The following is a 20224-nucleotide window of genomic DNA, read 5'->3' as shown; positions in this document are numbered from 1 at the left end:
GAGATTGTATATGCGATCGACATCATTACTTATTTGGTCACAACACTATCAAATTAGATATGTCATCGAGAAAATAAAGAAATGGAAATAGTATAGTTACATCTCGTATTCGTAGGTACTAAAACTAACAAGTAGTATAGATATAAATATGTATGGAAAACACAATGTACAGAAAACACAAAAAAATTGCTACTCTATACTGGTTACTTGATGTGTCAAGCAAGTTTTAAAAACCGTTCCCATAAGTTACAAGCGACAGCATTCTCCATGGAAAACATTTTTTTGCCGACGATGTAACCGGGAAGGCAGGAACACTATAGTAATAAAAGTTAACTTACGTACGTGTATAATATCTACAAGTTGTAATGTAATCTTTATTTTCTTTTTATTTATACTAATATGGATTGATTGGATACAGGGTGCTCGGAAGTATTTCCCATAACTTTAACTTGTTGACGAGTCCACTAAAAGGAGCCGAACTGCATAACTAATATTTTTTTTAACTAAAAAATAAATACTTTTTATGTTTTCATACAAAGACATTCAAATCATTCCGACTATTCATGTAAAACACACCTTTATCTACTCATATCCTTGCACTTTAAAATACGTATTTAGCAACGTCATAATTTTAAGAATGCGTATAAGGTACACATTTTAAGATCTATTTACAAAATAAATATTATTTAACCTGAAAATATTAATTTTAGAACACATGTTCCTTGAACATTTTTAATTAATTTTCGAATATAACTCCAGACCCAGAGTTATGGGAAATACTTCCCAGCACCCTTTATACAGGTAATGTGAGCTTGTTTGTTCGCTTATTACTTCTGAATGCTAATACAATCTAAATAAGAAATAGATGGCATCTTGAAGACGGACATAGGGTATACTTTTCATTACAAAAAAATCATAGTTTTTAAGACATACGAGTAGAAAAGATCCACTCTCTTGCCAGAATCAAGCGTTTTCGTCACACAGTTTAAATAAATTCTGCAGGTATACCTCCCTATCCATGCGAAAGTAAAAGTTTAGCTCTTTAAGCCATTTAAAAAAAGTTATTTTCTCCTGGTTAGACAGGCCCATTGATTTGATAAACTCTACACGTGTTTTATATAATCGTACGTTTTGTATATTACAAAAAAAAGAGATATACAAATGGCTATTGTTAATTTTTTTAACAAAAACAAAACGTGTTTTAGCAATTTTATTTACCAGTATATCAGGTACCGTAGTACAAACTTTGTCACGTAAGTTGTAGTCGCTTATTGCCGGTATAGGATTTATAGAGAGGCGATCAGGGTCGATCAACTTGCGTTAACGGGACCCTCGCATAGACCCTTGCGTCACTGCGCAACGACTGACGGTAACAGTGCGGTGGGGCCTTAATAGTGCAGGAGATGGTATCTGGAACAGATTCTTTTTTTGACCTTATATTTAGGAGAGCGTTTTATTTGTAGAATTAGAGCTCTTCGTGATAGAGCTCGTCCACCCTACTTCGACTATGCTTGTTTATGCCGCCAAACATCATTACTATATTGTGATCTGACGTCTGAAGGGTATGCTTGTCAAATTGTCACTATGACGGGGTCGCCATCACAGGTAGGTAATCTAGTTAAACAGTACTGGTCTTAACTACTAGTAAAAACCTTTATAATCGTACCGTTTCAATTCAGTTGTAGTAGGTTCACTGATGGCCTGAACAAAAGTAGCTTTCGAGTATGAGCATTGACCACTCCGGCGTCCCTGACTGATCCAGCGATCGCAATCTCGTCCTGACCTTCTAGCGTCCTGTAGGTGCGTTTGTTCCTTGGCGTTCATCAAATAAAGCAGCAGTAGGGTAGAAGAAGAACAAGCACATTAAGGCTAAACATTTAAGCCTCACGTTGAAGGGCGCAAAGCAGCTCATTGCAAAGCGTGTTTCTTACGTGCTCTATCTGTTCTTATCTATTGGAAGTTCTTAACACATAGGCCATTTGTGTCAGTCTGTCTCACCGACTAGAATCCGAATTTAAAATACTGATCGTTAGCCCTCATTCGCACTACAGTTTTTTTTACCGGATGTTAAGAAAGTGTTCAAATTATATATTATAATAGTATGAAGTTAAATTAAGGTCTATTTCCAACGTCCAAAATTAAAAATGCAGCACTGCTCAAAAAAAGCGTTGTGTTTTTAAAACGCTGTCGTGTGAACATATACTTTGGATACACAATGCATTTGTTCTATTTGAACGCTTTTTTAACGTCCGTTAAAAAAACTGCAGTGCGAATGATGGCTTAGCGTTAGCTGTATTCTATCTATGACAAATACTTAGATGTTCTACACTTTGTAAATTGTGCGTCGGTCTCTCGGACTAGAATCATTTTGATAACGGTGATCGTCGGCTGTATTCAAAGTCAATTGATTACATGCTTAGATCTAACGGTACGTGATTTGTGGCTTGCGGCCGATATCTATTGTGTTGAGAATTAGCAATCACGGTTTAAACTTTGAATAACTTCATTAGGTAGTGATGCGATTTCATGCATAATAAACGTAGCTACATCGATTCTACTCATTCATTAAGAAGAGTAATTGAATACTATAAATTATTAATTAGACTAATATAAAAATCAAAAACCCGACTGTTTAAATTGATGAATTAATATGAGTGGATAATTACATTTTATGAGTGTCATGACTGAGACGAATTTAATAATATCTCGTCTTATGAAATGCAAACAATGGGAAGAGTAGTTTTTGGCTCTAGAGTATATCAGGGGTATACCGGCCTTTGGTAATCCTGAAAAAAGTTAGGTTTTCTGTTAACAAGCTGAGTTTGTTAACAAATGTTTCTTTAAAAAAAAAGTATTAAGAACGTGATGTAAAGGGGAAGCAATAGGTAAATAAAAATGCTAAGGTTTATAGCGCTAATGATCAAAATCAACATTTCATCATTGCGATAAGCCGTGTTTACATTGTTGAATGGTGCTATTACGTGTCGCGATAACATCGCAGTTTAAAAAAGACCTAACTGAAAATACATCCTGAACCTACCTATCTATAATACAAGTTAACAAAATATCACTGTTTTATATAATTATAGATTTAGGTATATTTTTGTGTTGAGCTACTCGTATGTTTACGTGGTGCACCCCCAGTCAAACCAATTTTTTAGCCACAAATTCAACAGATATCTGTACTAATATTTAAAGAGGAAATATTTGATTAATTGCATTAAAAAAATAGTCTTTTAAACTACTGAACCGATTTGAAAAATTATTTCAGTGTTGGGAAGCTACCACTATCCCTGAGTGCTATAGGCTTTATTTTATCCCCGCATTTTTACAGGAACGGGAACCACGCGGGTGAATAACTTATAAAATGACAAAAAATAGTACCTAATTAACTTGTAAAATAAAAAATTATAAATATGATGTTCCAAGAAAAAGTACAGGTAGCCCACATCAATCTATTGAAAAATAACGATTGTAACGTTACGATTTAAAACGTACAACAATATTGCTGCAGCTGACAAAATTTAAACGGTTAAAAAAATTTTACACGTAAGAGTTTTCGAAATTTTGACAAAAAATTTTTTTTTTTAAGTGAATTTTCGATCCTTTTGTGGTTGGTTAGTTTTGCATGAAATTCTAAAAATAAGCAGGTTTGTTCTGGCAATATACTCCTATTTATGTAGACGGAAAATAATTTACAAAATAATTTGATGATCAAGTTAAATGTCATGTATAAGGTGTAACAATAATTGAAACGATAAAAACTATTTGTATGGAGACCACGTTTACGAATTGTAACAATAGTTGAAAAGATGTAAATCATTTGTATAGAGACAACGTTTATGAATTGCAATTAGACCGTTTCGCTGTTCCTATAGCGACACATAATAAAGGCGTTATTGAGTTCCTCTCGAAAGCTCAAAGCACTCCGGCCTATAGACTACGGTAGTCGGTACAGTGACCGGTGTACGGAACTCATCAACTCAGTAAATGTTTGGCCGTGGTACGTGATACCCGCACGTACGTTCCCGTGAACGCGCCTCTCACGTGTGTAGTGATCATAACAAGTAACTAAAATAGTAGGTATATTATTATGTGCTGCTCTCGGAATTTCGATATTAATTTTATCTTTAAACACACAAATTTAAGAAATCATCATTTTTAAAATGCAGGAGGTACCTACCTATATACCTACTTAAAATAATACCTACTTAAAATAATAGTGAAATTTTATCCATTTCAAATCATTCAGTTTATATCTACTTGATTCTAAAGAGCGCTTGTTACTATATTAGACCTGGTATGTATTATGTAGAGACATTGTATATGTAGAGATAGGGCACTAGGGCATCAAACTGAGGCGGACTTAAGTGCATAATTGTCTTAATTTCATTTAGTCGCTTACCTATCAAACAACGAACGTTATTTGAACAAATAATACCTAAAAACTGTAAAATTATATAAACCTACTAAGTACACACAAATGTATGTAACACAAAATCGGGATGATGACTAGGTTTTAATGTATTGATTTTTAAGATACATTCAGGTAAATAAGGTATAAACAAATTAATAAGTATGTAAATACAAAGATTGACTGGATTTGTGTTTGGTTTGCAAAATAAATAAGACTATAAAATCTTATCGTAATTAGATTAAAATTCATACATTTTTGGCTTCCTAACATTAAACGTGACCTTTTTCAATACATGAACTATAAATATAAACGCACAAATAACAAAGATATTTGTAATTTTATTTGAACGCCTATACAAATCTAACGATCAGCGAATCAACGACGTCATTTATTAGTTACATTATGTATGGGGGCGTTTTTCAGGGATCCGTGGCAGTGCTGTAAATCTGACCCTTTATATACCTGTAGCTTCGAAAGTAATGATCGCAGATGTCCTGTTACTTTTAGAAAATTGCTTTACTATTAGCATACGCCTAATTTATATACAATTTAAAAACTGTCATCATCCCTAAAATTCGGATCACTTTTTGTGGTGATTTTATAGGCACGTAACATATCTAGAGTATAACACATCGTTTCCTGAGTGTCTTTTAAAAATAATAAATCTCTAAATAAACCTGAGACGAGAATTTAACTAGGGATTTACATACAATATTTCCAAAAAGATGTCAGGTTTTAAAATAAGCTAGTTTCTGTTTTGAAATATTACGTTCATGGGTAATTTAACAGACAGAACAGTGGCATTATATTTACTTTATAAATAACTCATATACTGCGGACATACTGCGGTCATATTAACGTTACTTAGACCCTTAGACTTAGAGGTAGTGACCCTGCTTTCTGCATCCACCGTGGGTTCGATTCCCACAACTGGAAAATATTTGTGTGATGAGCATGGGTTTTTTCCAGTGTCTGTGTGTATTTATACATTATATAAGTATTTATATGTAGTATATAAATGTATATGAATATTATAATATCAACTATCTTAGTACCCATAACACAAGCTACTCTATATGCTTACTTTGGGGCTAGATAGTGATGTGTATTGTTTAAGTATATTTATTTATTATATTTATTATTAGTACTTATAAGCACAGCTAACGCTCGCGACTTCGTCCGCGTAGAATTATGGTTTTAAAAAGAACTTTTTCAAATAGAAGCTCAGTCTACGAGTATAATAATTGCTAGTCCATATGCTTACGAGTAGCAACAAAAACAGTAGCAAACAAAATATGAGCAAGCGATCATGCCTTGCTGTTAAGTTATTATGAAACTATTTGATTATCTGCAATATTGAGCCCACTGTGCTTAGATTACCCTGATATCTTAAATCATAATCTATGCCCCATTGTAAAATTCCAAATTCAAATGGGGCGTAGATTATTCTGAAGCAGATATTTCAGAACAATCTCTAAAAAAAAAATATAACTTCTGTAATATAAAAACTCAGACCAATTATTGTATAGGACCTGCCTCGCTAGACGTTACTTTTCTGTCAAAGTATATGATCAACGATCTAATGCGATTATAAAAACTGTCTCTATAGTATCGATGTTAAATAGTTCTAATCGTGTTCGTCGGTTAAAGAGCTCCGTAAAAATACCTTTTGTGTAATTGAATTGTGTAAAAAACGGGCAAAAACTTCTAGTTTAGTATAAGATATATACCAAATCTAAGCTCGTTTTCTTCAGAAAATTACAGACAATTTTATTCGTGACTATGAGTACGATACAGGTCCTTCTATAATTGGTCTGAGTATAAAAACGATATAATATAGATACGTGATATGACCTCGGCCTCCGATTCTGGAGGGTGTGGAATCCGGTCGGGGCATGCACCTCCAACTTTTCAGTTGTGTGCATTTTAAGAAATTAAATATTACGTGTCTGAAACGGTGAAGGATAACATCGTGAGGAAACCTGCATACCTGCAAACCTGAAATCTCTACGTGTGTGAAGTCTGCCAATCCGCATTGGGCCAGCGTGGTGGACTATTGGCCTAATCCCTCTCATTCTGAGAGGAGACTCGAGCTCAGCAGTTAGCCGAATATGGGTTGATAATGATGATGATGAATATAAAAACAGTTGTGTAATTCACGAAGAAATGCAGCTTTCTTTACCTTAGCCAACCAACATAGGTATAAATTACTACACACTTATTAATATTATATTTTTCGTCATCGATAAATCTAGTCTTTACAAATACTTTATAAGTCAGTAGGTTAAAGTTGTGTAATTTTTAATTAAGTATATCTGGTTTTCTTTCACGCAATCTGATAAGAATTTGTCGAAAACTTTGGGAATTAAACTTAAATTGTTATAAACAATACAACTAAATGAGGTGTACACAATGGCTAATCTATATTCATCATAAGATAAATGAGTTACCTCAACCGGAAAATGAAACCAGTTTGATTAGTAACATGAAATTCGGACGACTCCTACACATCTACTTTTTGCTGCTATATTTATTCATATTTTCTTCAAAGTAAAGTGAACCTAAAAATTACAGCTTAATGTTCACTTTACCTTGAAGAAAATTGAGGTTTAAATCTTAATCAATGTCTATAAATATGGCCGTGTGAGTTGGTGATAGCCTGACCTACTTCATTTTATGAAGACTGAAAGTTTGTCAGCCTATTATTATATCATACGTAAGTAATGGTTTGTTTGGAAAGTAGATATTTCAAAGATCCAGACCCCAATCGTCAAAATATAACCCGTATTTTATTTACATTATTTTCGAAATCAGTTGTCAGTTAGCTTCGCGGCTAACAAGCCCTTTAAAAAACACCGTTAAATATTAAATTTTAAGGTTTTCTAGCCAAGGGTAGTTATAATAATAAAGGGCTAGTGACTGGAAACCTCTTGATATTCCGTGATCGTTAAAACGTTAAACATGTGTGCCTTAAAAAGTGGTAGGTCTGACCTCATATCCCCTGTCCTATAAGGAAGGAAGACTGGCAATATAGTGGGCCATTAAAATACACTGATAATGATGAATTCAGACTTAGTCATTTTCATCATCATTATCAACCCATATTTGGCTCACTGCTGTGTGCAGTTTGTAATATCCTTGTGAAATTCGGGTTATATTTGGCTATTAAAGGTAGGGATAATTATGACTTCGGAGGCAATATTGAGCTGTAATTCGGCTATCGTACTAATACATACAAGTTAGCCCTTGACTACAATCTCACCTGATGGTAAGCGATGATGCTATCTAAGATAGAAGCGGGCAACTTGTTACTTAGGAGGAGGATGACTATCCACACTCCTTTCGGTATCAACACGACATCGTACCGGAACGCTAAATAGCTTGGCGGTACGTCTTTGTCGGTAGGGTGGTAACCAGTCAGACCTGGATCTATTGAGAAAACCTCAATCGGCCCAGCCGGGGATCAAACCCTCCGTCCTCCGTCTTGTAAATCCACCGCGCATACCACTGCGTCACGGAGGCCGACAAAAAGCTAGGTGTACGGGTTTTAATAACCTTGGTATCCTAACTGTATACAATACCCATGGAAAGTAGAGTGCGTGTTAGTACGTAATCTTGGCAACAACTTGTATTGGTACTCGTAGCTTAATAGATGAAATCTGTTTCGACATTCGCGGGGGCCGGGGTATCAAACGGTAACATTACATCGTTACAGCAGATTAGAGCAATTTGCTCACGCCAAGCTATTGCGAATGCGTGCCTAGTTATTAAATAGCCGCAGTTGGGAAAATCATGAGGTGTAACTCTTTAAACCTACCATAAACTTTTACCAACTGTGAGTATTTTATAATCTGTGTTCCTTTCCTAAGTTATTTTTTTACATTACGATAGGTTTGATCTAGTGGTATACTTTGGCTGTGGCTCGTTACCGGTAGACGTAGCACCAAGTTTTAGTGTTCCAATGTTACAAACTTATACTAGGCGTAGAAACTAGGCAGTGTTTCAAAATCAAATGAGTATTGTAATTATATATAGATAGGTACTTAACCTGTAAAATCATTGATTTCGATTCCTTTACATGGATTACCTGAAGTTCCATCTGAATCTGAACCATGTTTCTTATCGCTTACATACCTACATGAGTTTCTTATAATAACTCCACATTTAATAATTTAAGTTGGAATTAAGGAATAAGCAGATACCGCAGCAGCAGCACAGAATACCAACATCATCATCATACATCAGTATGTACTAGGCCAGAAACTCTTGTTATTCTACCGAAATTGTTGGAATAGTGGGATTTTTTTGCAGATATTAAGTAATTTAAAAACGCAGTAGATGGAGGAACCTTTTTAATCAGAGTGAGTTGTGAACCAAAGTGAATCGTAGAAACGATAAAGAATAAAATAAACAATAATAAAGTTAAATAAATCATGAAAAATAATTGCAATAAAATAAACGAAGCAGTGCAGTTTAATAAATTAATTTATTAAGGATTGAACATAGACTATTTATAAGACATTCGGTTTAAAAGTAATGCAAAAATTATATCTAATATTAAAATATTTGGTATAAATAAAATGCATAGAAGTTGTGTGACTTTGACTATTATTATGAAATGAAAAGTGACTCTGAGACAAAAATGTAAATGAAAATTGTGATCTTAAAAAGTCAACTTCGAAAATGGCGGTATGGATATGGATGACAGTTCTGCTCTGTGGAAGTCATGCTGCAGTACTGCCACCACCCTGGGCTGATGTCAAGAGGAATCCCTGCGCATCTCATCCTCGAGGTTGGCTGATGCTGTACTGGCCTTCGGATGGAAAATGCTATACCATATACAAGGTTGGTTATATAACATATCTACCATAGATTAGGTAGATGTAAAAACTTTTCATAAATAGATATTTTGAATACTCGTAAAGTTATCGTAATGTGGCTGTTGATTATAAAGCTGAATGTTCTTCCAGCTTCCCAACCACGAAGGGTTGTCAGGAACCACCGGATGACAGTTGTCTCATATAGAAACTCAATTACTTTGACATACGTCAAAGTTAGTGAATTAGAATTAGGTGTATCATATTTTGTGCTGTTAGCCAACAATGGTTGTTTAAAAAACTGTGAAGACCGGTCCGTGTTGGGCGAGGACCGTGACCGATGGTTCGTGACACGCTTCACTCACTCACTCACTGACCCACTGCACTTAAAGAGTGTCATAACTCATTGTCTGATGCGATGCAATAGTTGTTGTTTACGAATGTAATTGTCGGTTATGTCACTATAGCTCGCACGTTGTTAACGGGCCGTTCGCACGCATTATCAGCGCATTTTTATAAGCTTTTAATATCTTGACACGTTTGTGTGATAGGTACTTTAACTAATGAGCAATAGGTATAATAATAATTTAAAATGAGCAATAGGTATAATAATAATTAAAAAAACATTTGTCCGTATGTGATTAGAATAGTCAGCGACCAAGTCTCGGATCCGTATGTCATCACTGGCAACACGCACTGATCGAAGACTTTCGTCTTCAAGCACTGAGGAATTTCGGACGAAAAGATGTCGCGGAGTTTCCCGAACGCTGCCCAGCCGAGCTGGATTCGGCGATTCACCTCTTTCTCAAAATTGGACCTACCTAACTGGACTGTGTGTCCTAGGTATATATATTCGTCTACAATTTCGAGCGCAGAGTCCTCAACAATAACTGGGTGGAGCGGTACATGAGTATTAGTCATGATCTTCGTCTTGCTCATGTTCATTTTTAGGCCCACACGTTGAGAAACCCTGCTGAGGTCGTTGAGCATGGTACTAAGGTCCTCCAGAGTCTCTGCCATAATGACTACATCATCGGCAAAACGTAGTTGAGTGATGTACTCACCATTGATGTTGATGCCAAATCCGTTCCAGTCCAGAAGCTTAAAGACATCTTCCAATGCAGCGGTAAATAGCTTTGGGGAGATCACATCTCCCTGCCGCACTCCTCGCTGCAGTTGGATTGGCCTCGTAGTCTGATCCTGTATACGGACTGACATGGTGGCGCTTTCATACAAACACTTCAACGCTTGAATGTACCTGTAGTCGATCTGGCATCTCTGCAAAGACCTCAGCACAGCCCAAGTTTCCACCGAATCGAAGGCTTTCTCATAGTCCACAAACGCTAAGCAAAGTGGCTGGTTATACTCTTCGGTATTCTGTATAACCTGCCGCAGCGTATGAATGTGGTCTATGGTACTAAAGCCTGCTCGGAAACCGGCTTGTTCGGGAGGCTGGAAGTCGTCAAACCTACGGGCGAGACGATTCGTGATGACTCTCGAGAACAACTTGTAGACATGACTCAACAACGAGATGGGTCTGTAGTTCTTCAGTAAGGTATTGTCACCTTTTTTGAAGAACAGAACCACCACGCTCCTGTGCCACGCCTTAGGTGTTATTAGAAGGCTCAAAGTCACTCAGCGGGCGATGGAGCGAGCTATGCTTGGAGTTTCTCTGCGTGATCGAATCAGGAATGAGGAGATCCGCAGACGAACCAAAGTCACTGACATAGCTCAGCGAGTCGCGAAGCTGAAGTGGCAATGGGCGGGCCACATAGTTCGAAGAGCCGATGGACGTTGGGGCCCCAAGGTGCTGGAATGGCGACCCCGCACCGGAAAGCGCAGTGTTGGGCGACCCCCCACTAGGTGGACCGAGGATATTAAGCGGGTTGCAGGGAGCCGCTGGATGCTGGCGGCTCGAGATCGTTGTGCTTGGAGGTCCATGCAAGAGGCCTATGTCCAGCAGTGGACGTCTATCGGCTGATAAGGTAAGGTAAGGATTAGAATAGCATATAAACCGTTTTTCTGTACACCCACTTTCAATGAAGGAAAGGTAGCATCAAACATAAGCAAGTAAAGCATAAGCAAGGTTATGGAAACCGTGTGAAAATTCATTTAGTATATTCAGAGATTACGTTGGATAAATAGTTAAACATAAATTTTTAATAATATAAATTCACAATGTCCTATGTTCGATGAATAAGTTTCCTGAGAATTTTCTTAATTCTCTGTGTGTGTGAAGTCTGCCAATCAAGCATCGGGACAGCGTGGTGGACTAAGGTCTAACCTCTCTCGTTCTGAGAGGAGACTTGTGCTCAACAGTGAGCCAAATACGGGTTGTTAATGATGATGATACATTAAACATAGAGTGAGAGACTCATGAAAAAACTCAATGACCATATAACGTTAGCAAATATATTAAGTTTTCTGTTGTCAATGTTACCTGTACGTGGAAGAGTAAAGTTACTCAACTTACGGAAATGTTAATTTAATATACAGTTACGCAGTTTCCTTAGTTACGTAGTGCGTCTCATCGCTGCACTTGGGAGATGACTCGTTCATATCTTTATTAGATCTAACGCCCTTCAAGATAAGGTCCAGGGAACAAGTTAGTAGAATAATTGTTGAGTATGCGAGTATTCTTACAACTTACGATACGATACGTATCGTAAGCTATCGTCTCGTAAGCTGTAAGAACAACAGCAACACGGAGACCTGGATTCGATCCCCAGCTCGGTCGATTGAGGTTTTCTTAATTGGTCCAGGTCTGGAGGCTTTGGCCGTGTTACCATCCTACCGACAAAGACGTACCGCCAAGCGATTTAGCGTCTGGTACGATGTCGTGTAGAAACAGAAAAGGGTGTGGATTTTCATCCTCCTCCTAACAAGTTACCCCGCTTCCATCTTAGATTGCATCATCACTTACTGAATGTGACATTGTAATCAAGGGCTAACTTGTACATAATAAAAAAAAATACAAAATACTCACATTACTGAGATTAATGTGCGACCGTTTGGACTTAATGAAATATGTCATAATAACTCCAATTAAATTATGTATTATAAAAATAATTTGTAGAGAATTAAAAAAAAAGTGCAATGTGTGCATAGAATTATGGGTTAGAGTAGGAATATTTAGGTACTTATTATGTTGGAGAATTAAGGCGAAACAGAAAATCTCTTCAATTTCTACAAAAGAAAAGTATCCCATCATGCATTGTTTTCTTTAGGTAGGTATATTTTGGTTGGTATTAGACAGCGTTTTCGAATAAAGCCCCTTAACTTGTCTTTTTCCAAAATTTCCGACTATTATCAATGATAATTCAATCTACACTCAAAACCTTGATGTGTGTAAAAAACCTGGGTAATCGATGACCTTTCTCATAAAGCAATCAATCTATTAATTGAAAGCCGCTTGAAAAGCACTAGCTTTTGAGTTTATTGTGGTTAGACCGACAGATGCGGTTAGGAATTTTGATAAGTCGTAACGATAACGTTCCGTGATGTATCTTCTATTCACATAAAGAGGTTGCTTAGAGTTCAAGGGTTATGTTGTGCAACATAGTAGCTACGAGTAGAAGAGATTGCATTTCGAGATAACGTTGCATTCCTGGGAACTCCGTTCATATTACACATGACTGTGATAATATTGTTTATTGTGTTGATCAGTTCTAGAATGGAAGGTAATTAGCACATTATGCATTTCAGGGATTTGTATTTGAAGGATTTGCATTTGAGGAATTTGCGTTTGAGGGATTTCCATTTGAGGGATTTTGCATTTGAGGGATTTGCAATTGAGGGATTTGCATTTGAGGGATTTGCATTTGAGGGATTTGCATTTGAGGGATTTGCATTTGAGGTATTTGCATTTGAGGGAATTACATTGCATTATCGCTGTTTTGGGCAATTGGCGAATAAAATGGTTAAGTTTAAGCTTAACCATCTAATTATATAGCTTTATCGGATTTCTATATCTTTAGATAGACTGTGCCTTTAGCTATATATACATTTGTGAATATATTATTTTGACCCTTCTATCATCAACCCTTATTTTCAATTTACGAGGTTTCCAAACACGCCTTGGCACGATTAAGCTATTCTCTACACGAAAATGCAGTGGATATAAAAATGTTTTCATTCATATCATGCACCGTTTAATGGCAGATTAAATCAGTTGTCGAAATAACGTTTTAGGTCATTGTAAACTTTATTATATATAAGTTAGTGAATAGAATCGCTTGTCACGTATATATGCACCGTATACGTGATTTCCGGTAGACGAATTTTGTATTAAGACTATTACATGAAAATATATTATAATTACTTCCCTATTTGAATTAAACGGTAGTGTATGATGGGTCAAGCATTTGTGCTTTTTAGGGTTCTGTAGTCCACAAGGAACCCTTAATAGTTTCGCCGTATGTCTGTCCGTCCGTCCGTCCGCGGTTTACCGCAGAGATTACTAGAAAGCTGTACATTAAAAATGTGTACAAAGTCGTAAAATAAAATAACTGAAAATTACTTTTTTAGGGTACCTACCTCCCCTACATGTAAAGTAGGGATATTTTTTTTTTTTACTCCTTTTTTTCATAGCGTGGGGGATCGTTGGATAGATCTTTAAAAGATATAAGGGGTCTTTTACCAATATATTTCGATTTAGGGATCCGTTTGTGAAATAAGAGAAAGCTAAGCTTTTAAGAGCAAATTTTTGTTAGTCAAGTGTTCCCACCCTCTACCGGCTAAACGGCTGTTTATGGGTAGTACGTGAAAAAATTCACAAGAATAGTATATATAATGAAATTACAAGGACAACAGCTAAGTAGCACTTGGTATTTGAAGAGTTATATTCGACCAACTTAAAAAACGTAATTGGAAAAACGAAAATTGCATACTATACTACAGCCTTTCTTGATGAGTACTGTTTACCAACAAACAAATTAATTAATTATTTAATTAAATGAGGGATTTGACACCTATTAATAATAGTTATAAATAACTTGTTCTTAAATTACTGAAAATAAATTTGATTTAAAGGCTTACAACATTTAGATATGTTTAAAATATTTTATGTAATATTTTTTATACAAACCATACATAGTTTAAAATAAATAAGTTCTGAAATGATATGTGTTTTCTACCAAGTTTTTACCTTTATTTCTAATTTCTTTGTTGGTAAACAGTTTTCATTAAGAAAGGCTGTAGTATAATTCCGTCGTTCGGTCCACCTAGTAGAGGGCAACTAGGTGGACCGAAGACTTAAGCGGGGTGGAGGGAGCCGCTAGATGCTGGCGGCTCGAGACGATGTACTTGGAAGTCCATGAAAGTGGCATATGTACAGCTGTGGATGGTCATCGGCTGATAATGATGATGATGTGGTCTTCTTGAGATTAATTTGTATTGCCAACTTGTTTCAGAAAGGCCACCCATGTTCTGAGACTCAGGAGCTGAGTCCCGGGCGGCTGGGCGGGCGGACGGTGGCGGAGTGCAAGTGCCCCCCGGGCACGGCGCAGCTGCCCCACACCAAGATGTGCCACAAGCTGTTCGAGAAGGGCCCATGTCGCGCGGGGGAGTACTTCGCGCCGGTCGAAGAGTCCTTTAACATGCGAGGGTAGGTAAGCATCTGGAGGCCAAGATTTCGTTTAAATATATTTAAAACTACTTATTCCACGCGTTAACCCCGTACTTTTTTTTATTCTTTACAAGTTAGCCCTTGACTACAATCTCACCTGATGGTACGTGATGATGCAATCTAAAATGGAAGCGGGCCAACTTGTTAGGAGGAGGTTGAAAATCCACACACCTATTCGGTTTCTACTCGACATTGTACCAGAACGGAAATTGTACCGGAAGCCTCCCACCAGTCAGATCTGAACCAATTAAGAAAATCTCAATCTGCCCAGCCGGAGATCGAACCCAAGACCTCCGTCTTGTAAATCCACCGCGCATACCAATACGCCACAGAGGCCGTCACAGAAGTCAAACCTGTACCTGCGGGAATACGCGGTTAAAATATATCATACATTACTCCTTATAATATTATTAGTCAGTCAGTGAAAGTTCTGTCAAAATAGGTCTAGCTATTTCAGAGTTTAGCCAGAATAAACAGGCAGACAAAAATATAAATTTTTAGAACACTGTTCCAAAGCGTATCTTAAGCTTTTTGTGAAAAGCTGGTAATTTAGAACTAGAATTTAGACACTGTTATTTTTTTTGATTTGTATTGACTAGGTGATCCGGCTGACTGTACAAGCTCGTACAAAGGACCTATTAAACAAACCTTGCTAACCTTCACCGTTGACACACAGAATAGGGTTTTACCCATACCCAGCGAAAGCCATTTAAGCTAGTAATGGTGTCGCCATGAGTAATCCGTTAGCCTTATTTGTATTCCAGTGAACGTCAGGGCATGTGTGTAAAGCCGCAGCAGTGTGCGGACGAGACCTTGCTCTACTGGCCGCCCGACGGTCGCTGCTACTACCGCCTCACTCAGGGGCCCTGCTATCCTGGCGCCATATTGGATCTGGGTGGTGATGGACTCGCCTATTGCACGGTTAGTTTGGAACATATTTTTGTTAAACGCTAACCCAAATCTTTACTTTGTGGGCCAGGTGTTGGCCATACCCCAACGCCCAACGGCTTAATATAGGCTGATAATGACTAACGCAAAAGATAGAGAATATAAAGATTATTAGAGAGTATAGGTATTTGAAGCAGCAGCGCAGCAGTGTGCGAACGAGACCTTGCTTTACTGGCCGCCCAATATTTTAACGTGACGTATAGTTCTTTGTGTTGTTGAGTTATGAAATTGTGACGTAATAATACTAGATGCGTGCCGGAAAATTCTTACAAGTGGACGACGAGAACAGTTGTTTTAGTCTGGGATACTGTGTCTGACAACGACCGCAATCAAATACATAACAGTAAGATGCCGCGAACGGTGGCATCTTTACGTTGTGGATATCCAGATAACTCGTACGAAACGACTTGCATCCACAATTTTAACCCGCACATTTGGACGCCCTTCCGGCGTTTGTTTTCTGACACTTACAATTGAAACACCTTTGAAGCAAGAGTGAAATCTTATAGGCAAACGCGCTCCAACTTCGACCGCATTAATGCTTTCCAACAGGCTTAGTTATCCTATCTTTCATTAAACAAAAAACCTACCGCAATATACTTACATTAATTGTCAATTTCTCAATCTCCAGTGTGTGCCGGACAGTCCTCACTACTGGGCGCCAGACGGCGGGTGCTACGCGCACTACTCGCGCGGGCCGTGCGAGCGCGGGCAGTTGTTCCTGCCCGGAGCGCGCTGTGGCTGTGACCCGCAACTGCCACAGTACCACAGCGAAACTGCCGGCTGTTATGAACTAGGTAACGTATATCTAGAAATGTCATGTCCGACGGCTATAGGGCGAGAAACAAACCCGAGAGTTCTTGGTTGGGCTATGTCGTATTCACTCTTGGAAAATGGTGACTTGTTTCCAAATGTTCTTGTATGAACCTTGTTTGACTATTTAACAGCTGAAATAAGCATGAACGCAGTACTTCCCCGGACGAGCTCTGTCACAAAGAGCACTAAACGAATGGAAAATTAACTGCACTTTATGTGTGATTTGATTTATCATAGTCCAACGACCACGGATCGAATCAAATGTCGCCACTTATTAATTTACAAATTACAAGTGATTAAACTAAAAAGTAATCAAGATTTGTGTTAATAAAGACTTTGGAATATTCCAGATTCTCTGGGCCCCTGTTCCAAGGGCCACGTGTTTGCGATCACTGAAGTGTCAGGGAACGGGTCCCGAGCCGAGTGCAGATGTAAGAACTTCCACGCGCGAGCAGCAGACGGCGCATGCTACAGGCTCTACACCAGAGGGCCGTGTGCTCAAGATGAGATGATTTCGAGAGGTGGACGGTGTGTGAAGGTGAGAACTTCAGAACCTCTTTAAATCGACCATTGGAGGTCAGTGAACACAGGTCTTTGTAATGACTTCCAAGCACAGCTCCTGCCCTGAGCTGCTTGTAACCATGTTTAATGTCGTCAATCCATTTAGGGGTTGATCAAAACTCAACTTTCCGATGCGAAATCGCCATCATTCCAGCAGCTTGAGCTTCCTTATTTCTGATTCGATCACAGAGAACATAGCTCGCTCCAACGCCCGCTGACTGACTCTGAGCCTTTGATTCCGTACAATAAGAATACATACATATTTAGAAAAAGCAGATTACATATCCGATGTTTATGGACATCCATCCATAATTAATAGAGCAACTTACGTACCTAACGCTACCTAACGCCCATTTCAGTCATAAGTGCCTAAAGACGTTCTACATTCTACAACCATGGCCTTTAGGCTGGAATAAAGCAGTAATGGTTTGTCACATAAATACACAAAGGCGATAGTATTTTCCCGGACGAGGTCGATTACACGTAATAAGACAGTACATATTAACATTTCCAGGTACCATGCGGCAGGGGTCGCCTGTACGTCCCTGAGAGGCGGCGATGCTATCGACCAGGCACGGCTGAGCCCTGCCGAGTTGGGGAACACCTAGCGTTTGACTTCGATGCAAGACCAGCGTTGGATGGACTCAGCTACAACGGGGTTTGTGTCTGCGAGAATCAGCACTGTGGTAGGAAGGAGGTAAATATTCTCGTAAATATTTTTTTTTAATATTTTTAATACACTGCACTATTTTATAAACGAAAGTTTTTGTGTGTGTACCTAAGTTTGTTTGTGTGTGCGTGTGTGTGTATGTTTTTTAATCCTTTACTTCGTGATTACTCAAACAATTTCATCATTATCAACTAATATTCGGCTCACTGCTGAGCTCGAGTCTCCTCTCAGAATGAGAGGAGTTAGGCCAATAGTCCACCACGCTGGCCCAATGCGGATTGGCAGACTACACACATGCAGAGAATTAAGAAAATTTTCTGGTATACAGGTTTCCTCACGATGTTTTCCTTCACCGGTTGAGACACGTGATATTTAATTTCTTAAAATGCACACAACTGAAAAGTTGGAGGTGTATGCCCGGACTGGATTCGAACCCACAACCTCCGGAATCGGAGGCAGAGATCATATCCACTGGGCTATCACGGCTCTCGGAACAATTTGGCTGAAAATTTTAATGGAGATAGGTTATACCCTAGATTAAAACAGAGGCACTTTTGTCCTGGAAAATTGCAACACGTTGCGGGCCACCAAAATATATAATCTATACTAATATTATAAAGAGGAAAGATTTGATTGTATGTTTGTTTGTTTGCATTGAATAGACTCTGACACTACGAAATCGATTTGAAAAATTCTTTCACTGTTCTTTCACGGAAGCTACGTGTATATTATCCGGGGTGCTATAAGCTATATTTTTATCCCCGTATTCCTACGGGAACGGGAACCACTCAGGTGAAACCGCGCGGTGTCTGCCACTAACGGAATAAATTAAGAATTTTGTACTCTTTTCAGATATCGTCATGTTCGTCGCGCAAAGGCACGGCGATATTCGACGGAGCGTGCCATATCCTCAACACGCAGGGCCCGTGCTCCAGCGGCTCCTGGCTCATCAGAGACAGTGATGACCAGATTGTCTGTCAGTGTAGACCTGGCTTTAATTGTACTCAACAGAATAAGCCGTACAGTTGACGGTAATTTTAATTTAGTTTTAGGTCACTATATTATAAAGTGTACTAATATGAGACCAGCAGGCCTATTTACTATTTTGGTCTATTAATTATTATCAACCTATTAAAATAAACATCAAGTCAATTGAGAAATGTCATCTACGTACTATATAATATCCACCAATATACACCCAATGACATATTTTGTTACATAGAATACCAATTTCGTAAAAGTCAACTAGCATACATCAAAGATAGTGAATTAGTCTTCTGACCTATTGTGAATTTTTAAGTTCGTTTTCAGAAATACCTATTGAATTAACTGTGAGTTTTGTCGGTGTGAATAGTTTACGTGTGAAGTAGATAAGAAAGTTAAATCAATAGGTCTAATGAAGTTGATTTTCATTTCAAACACTGAGCAATAGGCCACGTGTAGGGTCGAAAAACCAACAGAGACACGATCCCAAAACCAGGCACGCGGTACGGTGATAAGACATCTACAAACACTAACGCTTCGAAAACTATTAAAAAATATGGAATGACAGATCTTGATCACGTACCTGTAAATAGCAAATGTCATTCCCATGCGGCTTTTAATTTACCAAGCGTTTGCGATTGTAGAAAAAGAATCGTCATGTCACATGGCTACAGGCCAAGATGCCGTGTGCCTGTTTTTGGGATGGTGTCTGTTAGTTATCCACCCCTGCACGTGGCCCATTGCTCAGTGTTTAAAATGTCATGTCATTAGACCTACTGCGATGGATAGATAACTTCCATAATCTTGTATTCGACCAATTTTAAAATTCTTTCAGCATTTGAAGGCACCTTCACCAAATAAAATGGGCTATATTTAATCCCCGTATTTTCACTGGTAGAGGAACTAAGCGAGAGAAACAGCGGGTTGTCTGTTATAGTGTTTTATACTTAGGTTTAGTATTATTATAATGTTGATGTTAAAAAATAATATTGTTGTGTGAATTACAGAATGAAAAATACCAAAATTAGCGTCATTTGTATTTCTTTAATTTATTTTTCTTACATTAAACAATTTGTCCTACACTTATAAAATATCGTACAAAACAGTCAAACAATACAAACTAATTATACGTGATGTTCCATTCACACATTTATTTATAATTCAGTCATATCTTATGTTTTCTCATTTGTCTTTTAATTTCGTTTGTGATTTTCCTGTAACAAAAATATACATTTTATATAATAAGATAATTTTGTTAGGCTTTAAAAATCGCTAGAACTTGCGAGATCCTTGGGCTGAAGAACAAAATAAAAGCATGAGTAAATAGCTGTGAAATTGGAATTCATATCCAAAGATATTTGAGATCAAAGCACGACAAAACACCA

The 20224-nt window shown here is 37.8% G+C and overlaps 2 protein-coding genes across 9 annotated transcripts in view; one reads left to right on the top strand and one right to left on the bottom strand.

The window, feature by feature from the left end:
- Window positions 1-3925: 3925 nt before the first annotated feature.
- LOC112046602 (uncharacterized) lies at window positions 3926-20054 on the top strand. Of its 8 annotated transcripts, none has more exons than XM_024083314.2 (8): window positions 3926-4079; window positions 8729-9262; window positions 14646-14839; window positions 15625-15781; window positions 16440-16605; window positions 16975-17162; window positions 17700-17882; window positions 18708-20054. In XM_024083314.2, exons 2-8 carry the CDS (start codon window positions 9101-9103, stop codon window positions 18882-18884), a joined length of 1227 nt encoding a protein of 408 aa, XP_023939082.1. In that variant the 5' UTR covers window positions 3926-4079; window positions 8729-9100; the 3' UTR covers window positions 18885-20054. The 8 variants fall into 8 exon arrangements, with proteins under 8 accessions (XP_023939082.1, XP_023939096.1, XP_023939112.1 ...); XM_024083328.2 differs by having other exon boundaries at window positions 3952-4047; XM_024083344.2 differs by having other exon boundaries at window positions 3966-4079; window positions 8753-9262.
- Window positions 19864-20224, bottom strand: part of LOC112046580 (nose resistant to fluoxetine protein 6) — a 37523-nt gene continuing 37162 nt past the window's right edge. Inside the window, exon 12 of the mRNA XM_024083278.2 lies at window positions 19864-20053. Coding sequence (XP_023939046.1) covers window positions 20022-20053 — 32 coding nt within the window. The 3' untranslated portion in view covers window positions 19864-20021. The remainder of the gene's footprint in view (window positions 20054-20224) is intronic.

The sequence above is a fragment of the Bicyclus anynana genome, chromosome 6 (assembly GCF_947172395.1).
Source record: "Bicyclus anynana chromosome 6, ilBicAnyn1.1, whole genome shotgun sequence".
NCBI classification, from domain to species: domain Eukaryota; kingdom Metazoa; phylum Arthropoda; class Insecta; order Lepidoptera; family Nymphalidae; genus Bicyclus; species Bicyclus anynana.
The sequence above is the reverse complement of the archived record's forward strand: the minus strand, read 5'-3'. Positions and strand labels throughout refer to the sequence as shown.

Excerpts from the sequence above, each read along its gene's own strand:
- LOC112046602 (XM_024083314.2), top strand. The coding sequence starts at position 9,101 with ATGGCGGTATGGATATGGATGACAGTTCTGCTCTGTGGAAGTCATGCT. Across the intron at positions 16,606-16,974 it reads TGCCGGCTGTTATGAACTAG|ATTCTCTGGGCCCCTGTTCC; the intron begins GTAACGTATATC and ends GGAATATTCCAG. Across the intron at positions 17,163-17,699 it reads GAGGTGGACGGTGTGTGAAG|GTACCATGCGGCAGGGGTCG; the intron begins GTGAGAACTTCA and ends TAACATTTCCAG.